The following is a 15,018-nucleotide window of genomic DNA, read 5'->3' as shown; positions in this document are numbered from 1 at the left end:
ACCGCTATACAAAGAGCCTCACGGAACGGATTAATTTCGTCTTGCGAGGCACCACTGTAACGTTTCAGATGGCTCATTAAAAGAACATTCACTATGCTGTTACTTCTTGTACCTGCCATGCATTTAGTCCTTCACTCCTACTATTGTGGTGTTTAGTTGCTGGTTTTCTGTATTTTTAACCTTTGCAGCTTACCAGTTTCAGCTGCAAACTGCCACGAGTACACTTTTCCAGTGGTTTTAAAACATGTGTGTCCTTGTCCTTGCTTGGACAGATCTGTTCTTCTCTATTTTATCGCCTGTATCTGATAAAGAATTAGCTCTGAAGATCATCAGCATTTCTGTTCAAGGACAGAAGTATATTATTTTCTGATAATAAGGTATATTATGCATGTTGAAATATCCTCAATGGAAAATACCATTTTGCATGTTACAGCACTTAGCCGAGACGGCGTTGCAGACCATTCTGAAGAAACTGAAGAAACAGAAGATGACCTTGGGCCACAATCACATTCAGGCCCTCTGCAGGGTGTATGTTGGAATATGCCGGCAGCTAGGAGACCTTGAAAAAGCACGCCTGTTTTGCTACAGTCTTCTTAAGGAAGGTATGATCCGTCTTTGTCTTTTTTACGGTGGAAAGCATCTTACGCATTGTGTTCCAGCTGAATGCAGATATGTTAATCGCTTTTGGATGTTTCATGGGAAACGGTATAAATCAATGTATACTCACTGTTTTGGCAAAGGTCTGTTTGCCAGGGTTGTTGGCTGATTAAACAACCCACAGTACAGTCATAGTAAAAAGTACAGTCATAGTAAAAAGGTAAAGGTACCCCTGCCCGTACGGGCCAGTCTTGACAGACTCTAGGGTTGTGCGCCCATCTCACTTAAGAGGCCGAGGGCCAGCGCTGTCCGGAGACACTTCCGGGTCACGTGGCCAGCGTGACAAAGCTGCATCTGGCGAGCCAGCGCAGCACACGGAAACGCCGTTTACCTTCCCGCCAGTATGCGGTCCCTATTTATCTACTTGCACCCGGAGGTGCTTTCGAACTGCTAGGTTGGCAGGCGCTGGGACCGAGCAACGGGAGCGCACCCCGCCGCAGGGATTCGAACTGCCGACCTTTCGATCGGCAAGCCCTAGGCGCTGAGGCTTTTACCCACAGCGCCACCTGCGTCCCACCTCAGAATAAAAAGCGCGTTACCTCCGGGTTTCGCTGCTCACGGCTGCGGACACGCAGATGCATCTTACGTTCTGTTCAGGGTGCGAACGGGGCTCTGGAACGTATCCCGTTCGCATCCCGAGGTACCGCTGTATCTAACATCTGTTTTTATAAATAGAATAGAATAAGAAACAAGTCCCACCACTGCCACCCAGGGGTTAGGACTGCAGCCTAAATCCTTGGTGCTACCTTTTGGGTATGGCTGCTTGAGAAGAGCCTAAGCTCCTTAAATCAAAATAGATAATTTTGTGAGTATGTGCAGGAGACACATTTAGCTGGTATGGAGGCGTGATTAATATACTGAGCATGCTCAGTGGTCTCCGAGAGAGAGAGAGAGAGAGAGAGAGAGAGAGAGAGAGAGAGAGAGAGAGAGGTATTGAGAGAGAGAGAGTATTGAGCATAAACTGGAAAAGGGACATGAAAAGGGGGAAATGTAAGTGCTTTAGCTCCTCACTGCTTATATAGTGAACCCCCTGCAACATTTTTGTTTCAAGTTCAACTTGTAATATATATACACATATTGATTATTGTCTAGCCTAAAGGGTTTTCCTTTCTTATTTTAATTTCTCCCTGCCAGATTTCCCCAAATCGGCCATACTAACTTTGTTTATTGCGAACGTGTGGGATGAGATCTTTTCCTCGGAAGGTGTGATCAGCAAAGCTATCCAGTTGGTTGCCAGGCAGCGTGCAAGAGGGGAGGTGCTGAAATGTCTGAGAACTTACCTGAATTGGGAAGAGGTATGAGCATTTGACAGGATCACTTTTTTTTTGCATTTGGCCAGAAGAGAGTTGGTTGTTGATTATACAAGAGCAGAACCTCACTTTTCACAGAGGCGTAAGAAAGGGCCAGTGTGCATTTTTCTTGTGTTATCTGTTAATCAAATACTGCTTTCTGAAGAGCTGGGCATCACTTTGAAGAAAGTGGGTTTGATTTTGGGATGGGGGGGCAGTTTCACATGCCGCTGAACCAAATATGAGCCAAATAAAACCACTGGGGGGAAAAACCACTACTTATAATATTGCCATTTTCACTGTGAGGGGGGTGAAAAAATACTTTTATAGGCATGTGGGGTAGTAGGAAGGGGGAAATATAAAAGACAACATGTTCTCCACTTAGAGCCTGCGGATGAGAGGAAATCAGAGCCGTGGAACTCCTTGGCACAAGGAGAATGCAGCGGCAAAGAATTTAGCAATTTCCAAAGGCAAAGATGGATTTGATAGCAGTTGGAATGTGATGTCAGTGATAGCCAGCTGATTATACCCAATTCTGCTCCATTTTGGGACTGGTTGTTCGTCTGCACTACCATTTTGGAACCAGTGGTCTCACTAATCTATAAGGTCTTGTGGGTAGAATGTTTGAGAACAAAATCAGCATTCATTCATTTTTCCAGAATGCACCAGCAGATGTTGGCATGATGGTCTCTAGCCTGCTTTTGGCGATACAGTTGTGTCCACAGATGGAATTTCAGCTTAGTGAGCAATTTGGAGAAGACCTGAAAGAGAGCACATGGGAATATGTGTTTGCTGTAGATCTGTTGTGCTCACATCAAAAGTGGCGCTGGACCCACGATCATATCATAAGGTATTACGAGTCTTTGTTGTTTATTGTACTTAATAATTAAAATAAAGGTCTGCAGCCTGGCTCATCCATTCACCATAGGCTGTTTCCTCCAATACGCTTGCGGGGAGCGGCTGTTGCTAAGCCAACTTTGTTGTTCTGCTGTTACTGCAACTTAATATGTTTTCTCAAATCGAAAGCATTTGGAGGTTTTTCATTCCAAAGGAATGTGGTGTAGGTCTGGCAGGTCGAGCTAGTCTCAAAAGGCAAAAAGGGAGGCAGTCAGCACATATGTACTCATTGTCCGCTTCGTTCCACAGCAAAGAACTCTGGCCTATCATGGATAAGTGGATAAAGAACAGAAAGGGCAACGGCAACGTCTCTTCCCCTTCTGATATAATTGTAGCAACAGTGCTCAGACTGATTGGTGAGTATGCACTCCTGCAGCGCTTTCTCTGTGGCTACCAGGCTTGTTGGAATACTCTTTCCATTTGTCTGCTCAGGACATTGATACCCCCCACTTAGTCCACATCTGTGTGCATGAATAAAAGGAGCCGGTAACTTGCGGTGGTGATGGCTTTTACGTTCTGGCTGCAGTCTCTTGAGAACTAATAGGAGAGGGTTGTTGGCATCTCTCCCCACATCCCACCCAAAAAAGAAGACTACTGTATACCGTATTTTTCCGTGTATAACACGCCTCCTATCTTGGGGGACTCAAAATTAAGAAAATGGGGAGGATTGCCCAGAGTTGATGAGCTTTTCAGGGGCCAAAATTCACTCACCCGCCAGACCAACAGTGGCTATCGCAAATGTCGCCGAGACAACCTATTCCGCTCACCAACAGCAGCCACCCCAATCACACACACAGCCTATTAGCAGCAGCCCTTGCCGCAGTCACCAATCACCGCTGACGAGATCATTCTTACAGCAGCAACCAATCCCCCATCCCAACAATGCGCTAACCGTGTATAAGACGAGCCCCAATTTTGGACATTGCTTTAGCAAAAAAAAAAAAAAAAAACCCTCGTCTTATACATGAAAAAGTACAGTACCTTAACCCGTACACTACAATTAATCCAAAATGCGGCAGCTAGACTGGTGACTGTGAGTAGCCACTGAGACCACATAACACCGGTCCTGAAAGACCTACATTGGCTCCCAGTACGTTTCCAAGCACAATTCAAAGTGTTGGTGCTGACCTTTAAAGCCCTAAACAGCCTCGGTCCTGTATACCTGAAGGAGGGTCTCCACCCCCATCGCTCAGTCCGGACACTGAGGTCCAGTGCCGAGGGCCTTCTGGCAGCTCCCTCTCTGTGAGAAGTGAGGTTACAGGGAACCAGGCAGAGGGTCTTCTCAGTAGTGGCGCCTGCCCTGTGGAACGCCCTCCCATCAGATGCCAAGGAAATAAACAACTACCTGACTTCTAGAAGACATCTGAAGGCAGCCCTGTTTAGGGAAGTTTTTAATGTTAGATGTTTTATCGTGTTTTTAACATTCTGTTGGGAGCTGCCCAGAGTGACTGGGGAAACCCAGTCAGATGGGCAGGGTATAAATAATAATAAATTATTATTATTATTATTATTATTATTATTATTATTATTATTATTATTATCTCTGCAGCATCCTGTATCCATTTTATCTCTGGCTGAATGGCAACATGCCTCTTGGAGTCAGAGGGCAGAAGGACTGATTAATAAACATGGATTTGGCTGTCTTTGTTCTTCCTTCTTCGTCTCTCTTCTGCCTTCTTAGCTGTGCCCTGCACGACTCTCTCACGCTTGCTGCCATATCAGAACCAAATAATATGTCCATTCCCTCACATTATGCAAGTTCCTTGCTTATAAAGTGCCAGGAGATCTTCGCTTCCTTCAGCAGGACAAAGGCGATCACTTTAAGCTCCTCCATGCAGCAGCTAGATGTCCGATGGGGGGGGGGGGCAGAAGAGATTTTCTAGCCTAGCTTCATCCTCATTCTTTTTCGCATGGAGTTATATCAGTGCCCCCCAGCCCCCCACACTCTGAAGTACTTTACATAACAATCACCCCTTTCTGTTGCTTCTTCACAGGTCGTCTAGGCCAAATAGGACTGAGAGAAGGATTTTTTTCTGCAGTCGAAAACATCAGTTCCGTTATTGGGGTCTTTCTCCAGCATGCCAAAGAGAAAGGTAACAACCATTCTGCCCTGTACTGTAATGCGGTGAAGTATCTGACAGCTATTGCCCTGTGCTAAGGAGACGCCCAGGAACATTTGTGGGCGTTCTGCTTATTTAGACCATTTCTATACTGCTTCCTAGGGACGCGGGTGGCGCTGTGGGTTAAACCACAGAGCCTAGGACTTGCCGATCAGAAGGTCAGCGGTTCGAATCCCCACGATGGAGTGAGCTCCCGTTGCTCAGTCCCTGCTCCTGCCAACCTAGCAGTTCAAAAGCACCTCAAAGTGCAAGTAGATAAATAGGTACCGCTCCGGCGGGAAGGTAAACGGCGTTTCCGTGTGCTGCTCTGGTTCGCCAGAAGCGGCTTAGTCATGCTGGCCACATGACCCAGAAGCTGTACGCCGGATCTCTCGGCCAGTAAAGCGAGATGAGCGCCGCAACCCCAGAGTCGGTCACAACTGGACCTAATGGTCAGGGGTCCCTTTACCTTTACCTTTATACTGCTTCCTATATAAAAATAATAATCTCTCTAGAGGCACAGAAGCCCAGCTTCTGTGTGAGGAGAAATTGAAAAGCGAGTTTGACCTGGGAAACGCAAATGCTTAAGAGACCAGGATGCCAGAAGAAAGTGCCATATTCCGCTGAGTTGACTGTGTTCCTTTCGCAACCCTGAATGGCTTTTCGTCAAGGGCATTATTAATGGTAGGGACGCAGGTGGCACTGTGGGTTAAAGCCTCAGCGCCTAGGACTTGCCGATCGAAAGGTCGGCGGTTCGAATCCCTGCGGCGGGGTGCGCTCCCGCTGCTCGGTCCCAGCGCCTGCCAACCTAGCAGTTCGAAAGCACCTCCGGGTGCAAGTAGATAAATAGGGACCGCTTACCAGCGGGAAGGTAAACGGCGTTTCCGTGTGCGGCTCTGGCTCTGGCTCTGGCCAGAGCAGCGATGTCACGCTGGCCACGTGACCCGGAAGTGTCTCCGGACAGCGCTGGCCCCTGGCCTCTTAAGTGAGATGGGCGCACAACCCCAGAGTCTGTCAAGACTGGCCCGTATGGGCAGGGGTACCTTTACCTTTACCTTTATTATTAATGGTCCTCTTTCCCATCTTTGCAGATGTGGCCTGGGGCGTCCAGTTGGCAGCAGCATATGCGCTTTGCGAGTTGGGTCCTAGCAACCCAGCTAAAGTCTTGGAGGCCATCCAAGCTTGGGAAGCAGTCAATGCGAAGAGCCTTCCTCCTGCTGTCACGAGCGGCGTAGCAGAAGTCCGCAGTCTACTGAAGTGTGCTGGGAGAAGCGAAGGCTGCTCATAAAGTTCCTGGAGGACGGCTTTTTTTTTTTTACCATACAGGAAAATGTGGCAATGCCATCTGAAATAACCTCCTTCAGAAGAGTCATGAACCTCCCTCCTTGGAGGCTGGCAGAAAACATAAACTCTTGTTGAGATGTCTTGAGGACATCTTTGTTCAATGTAGCCTGAAGTACTTTGTGTGACAGTAGAAACAATAAGCTATTGAGCATTGCCTTAAATGCCACAAGAAGACAATAGATTGTCTTACTAGCTCTTTAAATCGGGGCAGGGAGGGGGGGAATGTTCATCTATGCAAATAGAAGTGTTCTCTTGCAAACGGTCTTGCAGGAAGTGAATTCCCGAGACTACAAAGTCTCTTTTTAGTTACGCCAAATGTTCTCCAAACAACGTTCACTGGAAATGTGGATGAAACGAACTTTTAAAAAACCCTTTGTTTTGCTTCTTTGTTCGCTAGTCTCTGCAAAACTTAAGGCACTTTTAAAGAAGGATTCCTTCTCATGAAGTGAAGCCTGCATCTGTAAGCAGGTTTTGTAGATTTGAGGTATTGTTTCTAAATCAAGTGCGTCTTTTTGACCAGAGATGACAGTGGAGCAAAACAAATAAATTCACATAATGAGAAGTGGTAACTCTCTGGCCACTTTCAAAACTGATTTGTCTACTCCCTAAATTTGTCAATTTGCCTCAAAAGGAAAAGAGAAGATTTTCGATCAAATCATGTCCTTTATTCATGCTAGTAGGCCTTTCAATTTTAATGAATTTAACTGAAGCATGGTTTGAGTTCTGTACACAATATCTACAGTATATAGAAAAATGAGATGCTTTCTCTGTGAGAATGTGTATATATGGTATATTCATATAATGTGTTTCACATTTCATGTTGTTCCGCTTTGGGAATTTTACTACATATATATAGAAACTGGAGTTTAAAATAATAATTAAAAACCTTGAAATTGTATAAACATCTAATGTAGGTTCACTTGTTTTCAGATTATTTTTTACATGTCTGTATAATTTTTTCTAATAAATATTATTTGTGCATTTAACAGATGAATATTTGCAGAATTGTCAAAATGTAATTGAAGTGACTATTTAGATTGTTTGTTTTGCAGGGATCAAACTTCATTTGCTACTCCCATGCATGCTGAAAATATGTATTGTTTTTAAGTTTTGCCTCAATGTTGGTTGATTGTGATAAGGATATCAATAATTTATTTTTAAAAAGACTCATTCTTTGCTTTTCTAACTACTCAGAGCATCTGAAACTCACCCAGTTGTAAAACAGCTAAAATGTTTAAAGCAAGCCATCAATCATTAGAAGTTAAAGCCACTAACTCCACTGCAATGCAGATTTTAACAGCAATGTTAAAATATCAGCAATTAGCAAACACTTTTGCAAATAGAAACAGCTTGGCTGGATGCTGAAACAGATGGAGGGAAGTTAAAAGGACTGGCTCCATTTGTAGCAGGACACTCCAGAGCAGGGGTCAGCGACCTTTTTCAGCTGTGGGCCGGTCCACCGTCCCTCAGACCATGTGGTGGGCTGGACTATTTTTTTTTTGGAGGGGGGGATGAATGAATTCCTATGCCCCACAAATAACCCAGAGATGCATTTTAAATAAAAACACACATTCTGTTCATGTAAAAACACCAGGCAGGCCCCACAGATAACAGGACACCATGACGGAAACCAGAGCACACGGAAACACCGTTTACCTTCCCGCCACAGCTGTACCTATTTATCTACTCGTGCTGGTGGTGCTTTCAAACTGTTGGCAGGAGCTGGAACAGAGCAACACCCACGTTCTGATCGACACGCCGAAGAGGCTCAGTGGTTTAGACCACAGCGCCACCCGCATCCCAATTGGTGAAAAAAAAAAATGGTAAAACATTGCAACAAAATAAAATGCAAGGACCCAGATTAAAATCAAATCGGGAGGTACAATTCATCATCCTGCCCAATGCTTTGGGAAAAGTCTCGTAATCTGGGGAACCGGGTTCGCATCTCCACTTCACATGCAGCTGCTGGGTGACCTTGGGCCAGTCACACTTCTCTGAAGTCTCTCAGCCCCACTCACCTCGGAGTGTTTGTTGTGGGGGAGGAAGGGAAAGGAGAATGTTAGCTGCTTTGAGACTCCTTAAAGGGAGTGAAAGGCGGGATATCAAATCCAAACTCCTCTTCTTCTTCTTAAAAGCGTGCCAGAAAGCTGCTAGTGAAGGGGAGGCTGAAAAGCACTTAACAACTACACAAAGGGCATTTCCTGAGATGTGCCCACTTGCCACATATCAGGTGGGGAGGGGGAGTGCAGATAATAAACACTGTATACCCAAATAAAGCACTTTTAATGTTCTAGATGTGTAAAAAATGAATTGCAGCTGTGAAGGTCCTGATGCAGACCATGACCCTGGCTCGAGTTGTGTTTACAAGGGGCTTCTGATCCGGATTGCAGACCCTGTACCTGCTGTTTGCATTTGAATACAGTGGTGCCTCGCAAGACGAAAAGAATCCGTTCCGCGATTCTCTTCGTCTAGCAGTTTTTTCGTCTTGCAAAGCAAGCCCATTGACGGCTTAGCGGATTAGTGCTATTAGCGGCTTAGCAGATAAGCAGATAAGCGGCTTAGAAAAAGGGGGGGAGGGGAAAAAACCCGCAGGAACTCGCAAGACATTTTCGTCTTGCGAAGCAAGCCCATAGGAAATTCGTTTTGCGAAGCGCCTCCAAAACGGAAAACCCTTTCGTCTAGCGGGTTTTTCGTCTTGCGAGGCATTCGTCTTGTGGGGCACCACTGTAAAAGCTTCCATGGGTGTGAATGGGACCTCCCCTCCCCCCATGTAAAGAGTAACTGTTAAGGGCTTTATAAAGGTGTTCCTGTTACCCCCACCAACACTGACAAGGGTCAGAGATGATAAAGGATTTCCCATGCCTGCTTAAAGTTCGTGAAACAGCATCACATATTACCCAGTAAGTTCTTGCCTTGATCGTGAAGCTGGACAGTACGGACGTGGAAATTAGGTGGTGAGTAAGAAGGAAGCATGCTCTGTAAAGCACTTAACTACTTAATTACATTTATAGACCGCATTTCTCCAAATGGTCCCAGGGCAAGGGATGTACATGGGTATAAAATTAAAATACACAATATAAAACGTAAAGGCAATACAGTGGTACCTCGGTTTTCGAACGTAATCCGTTCTGGAAGCCTTTTCAGGTTCCAAAACTGATAGCGGAAGCCTCGAAATGGAAGCCTCAATTCGGAAAAGTCGAAACGGAAACTGCCTTTCCTGTTCAACTTCCAAGGCGCATTCGAAAACCAAGATATTTAATTCAGCGTTTTCAGCATTTGAGTTCCGAAACCTTTCACTACGGAGGCGTTTGAAAACCGAGGTACCGCTGTAGTTAACACCTGCAATGAATACAGAATTTAACAGCATTCTGCAGGAACAACTTGAGTACTTCCACTCCACACACTAAAGGATGAGCAAAGCGGTATTACTTGGCTTGACAACAGAAAGCATATCGTATTGGTGGAAGATACACCTTGGAGGGGAGGGCATTCCATGACCCTGGGGGGGCTGCACCGGAGATGGCCCTCTCATGTTTCCTGCCACGTGAACTACTGCCAGTGGTGCTGTCTTAAAGAGAGAATCCAAAAACTTGGGTAAAAGATAAAGGGACTCCTGACTGTTAGGTCCAGTCGTGGCTGACTCTGGGGTTGCGGCGCTCATCTCGCTTTACTGGCCGAGGGAGCCGGCGTACAGCTTCCAGGTCATATGGCCAGCATGACTAAGCCGCTTCTGGCGAACCAGAGCAGCGCACAGAAATGCCGTTTACCTTCCCGCCGGAGTGGTACCTATTTATCTACTTGCACTTTGACATGCTTTCGAACTTCTAGGTTGGCAGGAGCAGGGACTGAGCAACAGGAACTCACCCCGTCGTGGGGTTTCAAACAGCCAACCTTCTGATCGGCAAGTCCTAGGCTCTGTGGTTTAACCCACAGCACCACTGCCAATCCAAAAACTTGGGTAGGTTGATACAAATGGAGACACTCCATATATTTGGGACCCAAGTAGTTTCCATTGTCAATATAAGTCCCTTGAATTAGGGTTGAAAGCAAATTAGTAACCAATGCAGGTTTTGGGGCCACCACACAAACCCGGTACATTGCAACAGTCCTGCCTGGAAGTTAGCCAGAGCATGAGTTGCTGGGGCCAGGATTTTTTTGTCCAGCAATGGTCATAGCTGACAAACCAGCTGTAGCTAGAAAGAGGAGCTCAGGTCCACTGAAGCCACTTGCGCCTCCAGAGCTAAAGCTGGATCTCTTGAACGCCCTCAAGTTACATACCTGTTCTTTCAAGCAGAGTTCAATCTCATCCAAAACAGGTCATTTCTCCAGTTTCCTATTCTGAGATCCCACAGGGCACAGCACCTCTGTCTTCCAGATTCAGCGCATTGCCACCTCCAGGCAACACCGGACCTGCCTCTCCTGGTTCATATGGAACAGAGAGAACTGGGTGTCATTTGTCGATGGCGCCTCACCCCCAATCCCCCGATGGCATCTCTTAGTGCCTTCATGAATAGTTAAAAGAGACTGCCTTAAACCTTAAAGCGGGTTTCTAACATGTAGAGCCAAAACAAACACCAGGTTCTGCAGTATCTACCCCTTGCCAATAGAGGGCGCTTTGGTAAAACAATCGTTTCCATGAGTAGTGAAATTCACTTGACTGGCTATTGAGTGCTTATGCAGAAAGCCTAATTTAGGATTAACATACTACTTTGTTTTTACAGCAACATCAAAGTGCATTTAGAATTTCATAAACACACACGTTAATCAAGAAATACACTGCCCAAGACCTCAAGGGATGAATTGCATGGACTTATTCTGTGTTAAAGGGACGCAGGTGGCGCTGTGGGTTAAAGCCTCAGCGCCTAGGGCTTGCCGATCGAAAGGTCGGCGGTTCGAATCCCTGCGGCGGGGTGCACTCCCGCTGCTCGGTCCCAGCGCCTGCCAACCTAGCAGTTCGAAAGCACCTCCGGGTGCAAGTAGATAAATAGGGACCGCTTACCAGCGGGAAGGTAAACGGCGTTTCCGTATGCGGCTCTGGCTCGCCAGAGCAGCGATGTCACGCTGGCCACGTGACCCGGAAGTGTCTCCAGACAGCGCTGGCCCCTGGCCTCTTAAGTGAGATGGGCGCACAACCCCAGAGTCTGTCAAGACTGGCCCGTACGGGCAGGGGTACCTTTACCTTTTATTCTGTGTTAAGGGTTGGTAGAAGATGGGGATTTTGTTTCAGTCAATATCATAACATATGCCGTAAGCCTTAAAATATAATTTGGTCCCTATAGTACCATTTCCAAAGTAACAGCAATAAAATAAAACAGCAATGTGTGTGCCCATCAATTAAAAGCCTTTTGAAACAAGTGGTTTTTAGAAAGCCCCCTTGAATACTACAATGGAAGGGGCAAAGTGACCATCTCTTGGCCACCCACTGCTGAGAAGGTCCTCCCCCTGATGTCTGCCAATTTCTCTGATTTTAAAGCATGAGTAAAGGTAAAAAAGGTAAACAAAAGGTAAAGGATCCCTGGACAGTTAAGTCCAGTCAAAGGCGACTATGGGGTTGTGGCGCTCATCTCGCTTTCAGGCTGAGGGAATCGGCGTTTGTCCACAGACAGCTTTCCCAGGTCATGTGGCCAGCAGGACTAAACCACTTCTGGTGCAATGGGACACCGTGACGGAAGCCAGAGCACACAGAAACGCTGTTTACCTTCCCGCCACAGCGGTACCTATTTATCTACTTGCACAGGTGTGCTTTCGAACTGCTAGGTTAGCAGGAATTGGGACAGAGCAATGGGAGCTCACCCCTTTGTGGGGATTTGAACCGCCAACCGTCTGATCAGCAAGCCCAAGAGGATCAATAGTTCACAGCCTGACCCCAAACCGGTTAGGGCTTTAAAGACCAAAATTAGCACTTTGAATGTGGACTGGGAAATGAACCACCCCAACTGGTACAGATATGTGATATGTACCAGCCATCTGGCTTCAATGAACACACGACGAGCCGTATTCTGCAGCAGCTCAAGTTTCTGGGTTTCCTTTAAAGGCAGCCTCATATTATTGAGGGTTTTTTTGTTTTTTTTATTTATTACATTTCTATACCACCCTTCTTCCTGTTGCACATCACCCTAACCTCCAAGCAGTGCAAGGTTCTAGGGGGTTCAGGGCTCTTACATTGTGTTTCCTGCAGGACAGCGGAGACTGTGATCTCTTTAGTATATACAATTTGGGGTTTTCATCAGCGGTACGCCATGATCATCACAATTATAACAAATAAAGGCTTGGCATATCTCGCTTGGCATGTCATGAGTCTACCTCATATATTAGTTTCACCTTTTAAGTTGAATTACTGAAATAAATGAACTTTTTCACGATATTCTAATTTTTTCGAGTTTCACCTGTATGGTTTATTTACACATATGTACAACCTGACCCAATGGGACGCAGGTGGCGCTGTGGGTTAAAGCCTCAGCGCCTAGGGCTTGCCGATCGAAAGGTCGGCGGTTCGAATCCCTGCGGCGGGGTGCGCTCCCGCTGCTCGGTCCCAGCGCCTGCCAACCTAGCAGTTCGAAAGCACCTCCGGGTGCAAGTAGATAAATAGGGACCGCTTACCAGCGGGAAGGTAAACGGTGTTTCCGTGTGCGGCTCTGGCTCTGGCCAGAGCAGCGATGTCACGCTGGCCACGTGACCCGGAAGTGTCTCCGGACAGCGCTGGCCCCTGGCCTCTTAAGTGAGATGGGCGCACAACCCCAGAGTCTGTCAAGACTGGCCCGTATGGGCAGGGGTACCTTTACCTTTACCTTTACAACCTGACCCTGCAAGCATGAACACCCAAGAGGTACTTGCTTGCCTCTTAGCCTTGGATTCCCACAGAAATCAGGCATGGTTCTGTCTCACCGCTGTCCAGCCTGCAGCTTCTAGCTTCTAGCTCACATAATGCAATTCTCAGCTCTGGCCTTTGTCTTGCTAACTACCAACGAGTTGAGAGAGGGAAGCCTACCCAAGTGCTGTTTGGCACAGAGCCACTTCCTTTTGACAACAATTTTTTTATTACAGTGGTGCCTCACAAGAGGAAATTAATCCGTTCCGCGAGTCTCTTCATCTTGCGGTTTTTTCGTCTTGCGAAGCACGGCTATTAGCGGCTTAGCGGCTATTAACGGCTTAGCGGCTTAGCGGCTATTAACAGCTTAGTGGCTTTAAGAAAAAGGAAACAAACTCGCAAGAACTCGCAAGATGTTTTGTCTTGCGAAGCAAGCCCATAGGGAAATTCGTCTTGCGGAACGACTCAAAAGACGGAAAACTCTTTCGTCTTGCGCGTTTTTCGTCTTGCGAGGCATTCGTCTTGTATTACTGTACCCTGCCCATCTGACTGGTTTGCCCCAGCCCCTCTTGAATTAAATCCAAGCTGGATACAGGAATTAGAAAGTTCTCAGGCATACAGCTTACCCCTCGTACAGCTCAGGCATATACAGCACATTACAACAATGTAGGCTTGAGTAGCCAGGGCATGAAGGACAAAGGCTAGGTCCACTTTCTCTGGGTAGGTTTGCAGATGGCATACCATCTGAAGCTGGTAAAAGGCACCAAGGCTTTCACGCAGGTGGCTGGGAAACAGAAGAACCCCCAAACTGCAAGCTTGATTCTCTGCCGGAAGTACAACCCATCCACAACTAGCCGCTCCCTCTACCCAAACCATTTAGTTTCCTGAGCCTCAGCAACCCCTTCTGGTCTGGATTAAGGTCGAGGGTCTTAATCTACAATTGGGGGGAGAGATGGCACCATGTCAACAGTGTAAAAGAACATGGGCATTAAGGGAGAGTGAATATAGGAGATGGAAGGGAAGGAGAGAGGCAGCAGCAGAGGAAGGCACTTGGGCACCTGGGGCAGTGTGCCCTGGGGCGGGGCGAGCTGCCCATAGCAGCGGGGTGAGAGCAGAGCTAGCCACCCATAAGTGTGGGGCACACCACAGAGCCTTCAGATTGAGGTTGAATCCTGACAAGACAGAAGTACTGTTTTGGGGGGACACGGAGCGGGTGGGTGTGGGGGATTCCCTGGTCCTGAATGCGGTGACTGTGCCCCTGAAGGACCAGGTGCGCAGCCTGGGAGTTATTTTGGACTCACAGCTATCCATGGAGGCACAGGTTAACTTTGTATCCAGGGCAGCTGTCTACCAGCTCCACCTGGTATGCAGGCTAAGACCCTACCTCCCTGCAGACTGTCTCGCCAGAGTGGTGCATGCTCTGGTTATCTCCTGCTTGGACTTCTGCAATGCACTCTACGTGGGGCTATCTTTGAAGGTGACCCGGAAACTGCAATTAATCCAGAATGCGGCAGCTAGACTGGTGACTGGGAGTGGCCGCCGGGACCACATAACACCGGTCCTGAGAGATCTGCATTGGCTCCCAGTACATTTCTGACCACGATTCAAAGTGTTGGTACTGACCTTTAAAGCCCTAAATGGCCTCGGTCCAGTATACCTGAAGGAGCGTCTCCACCCCCATCGTTCAGCCCGGACACTGAGATCCAGCGCCAAGGGCCTTCTGGCGGTTCCCTCGCTGCGAGAAGCCATGTTACAGGGAACCAGGCAGAGGGCCTTCTCAGTAGTGGCGCCCGCTCTGTGGAACGCCCTCCCACCAGATGTCAAAGAGATAAACAACTACCTGACATTCAGAAGACATCTTATGGCAGGCCTGTTCCAGGGAAGTTTTTAATATGTAACGCTGTACTGTTTTTAACACTTGATT

At 47.1% G+C, this 15,018-nt stretch overlaps 1 protein-coding gene across 2 annotated transcripts in view; it reads left to right on the top strand.

The window, feature by feature from the left end:
• ICE1 (interactor of little elongation complex ELL subunit 1) overlaps positions 1–7,452 on the top strand; it is a 43,639-nt gene extending 36,187 nt beyond the window's left edge. Inside the window, exons 15-20 of one of the 2 annotated variants that reach the window (XM_079983433.1) lie at positions 434–602; positions 1,792–1,952; positions 2,606–2,796; positions 3,093–3,199; positions 4,838–4,936; positions 6,034–7,452. In XM_079983433.1, the coding sequence (XP_079839559.1) occupies positions 434–602; positions 1,792–1,952; positions 2,606–2,796; positions 3,093–3,199; positions 4,838–4,936; positions 6,034–6,230 (924 nt within the window). In that variant the 3' untranslated portion in view covers positions 6,231–7,452. Of the gene's footprint in view, positions 1–433; positions 603–1,791; positions 1,953–2,605; positions 2,797–3,092; positions 3,200–4,837; positions 4,937–6,033 lie in introns of those variants that run through there. The other variant, XM_079983434.1, reaches the window with a different exon arrangement.
• Positions 7,453–15,018: the final 7,566 nt, after the last annotated feature.

Source organism: Podarcis cretensis (genome assembly GCF_951804945.1).
Source record: "Podarcis cretensis genome assembly, chromosome: 7".
NCBI classification, from domain to species: Eukaryota; Metazoa; Chordata; class Lepidosauria; order Squamata; family Lacertidae; genus Podarcis; species Podarcis cretensis.
The sequence above is the reverse complement of the archived record's forward strand: the minus strand, read 5'-3'. Positions and strand labels throughout refer to the sequence as shown.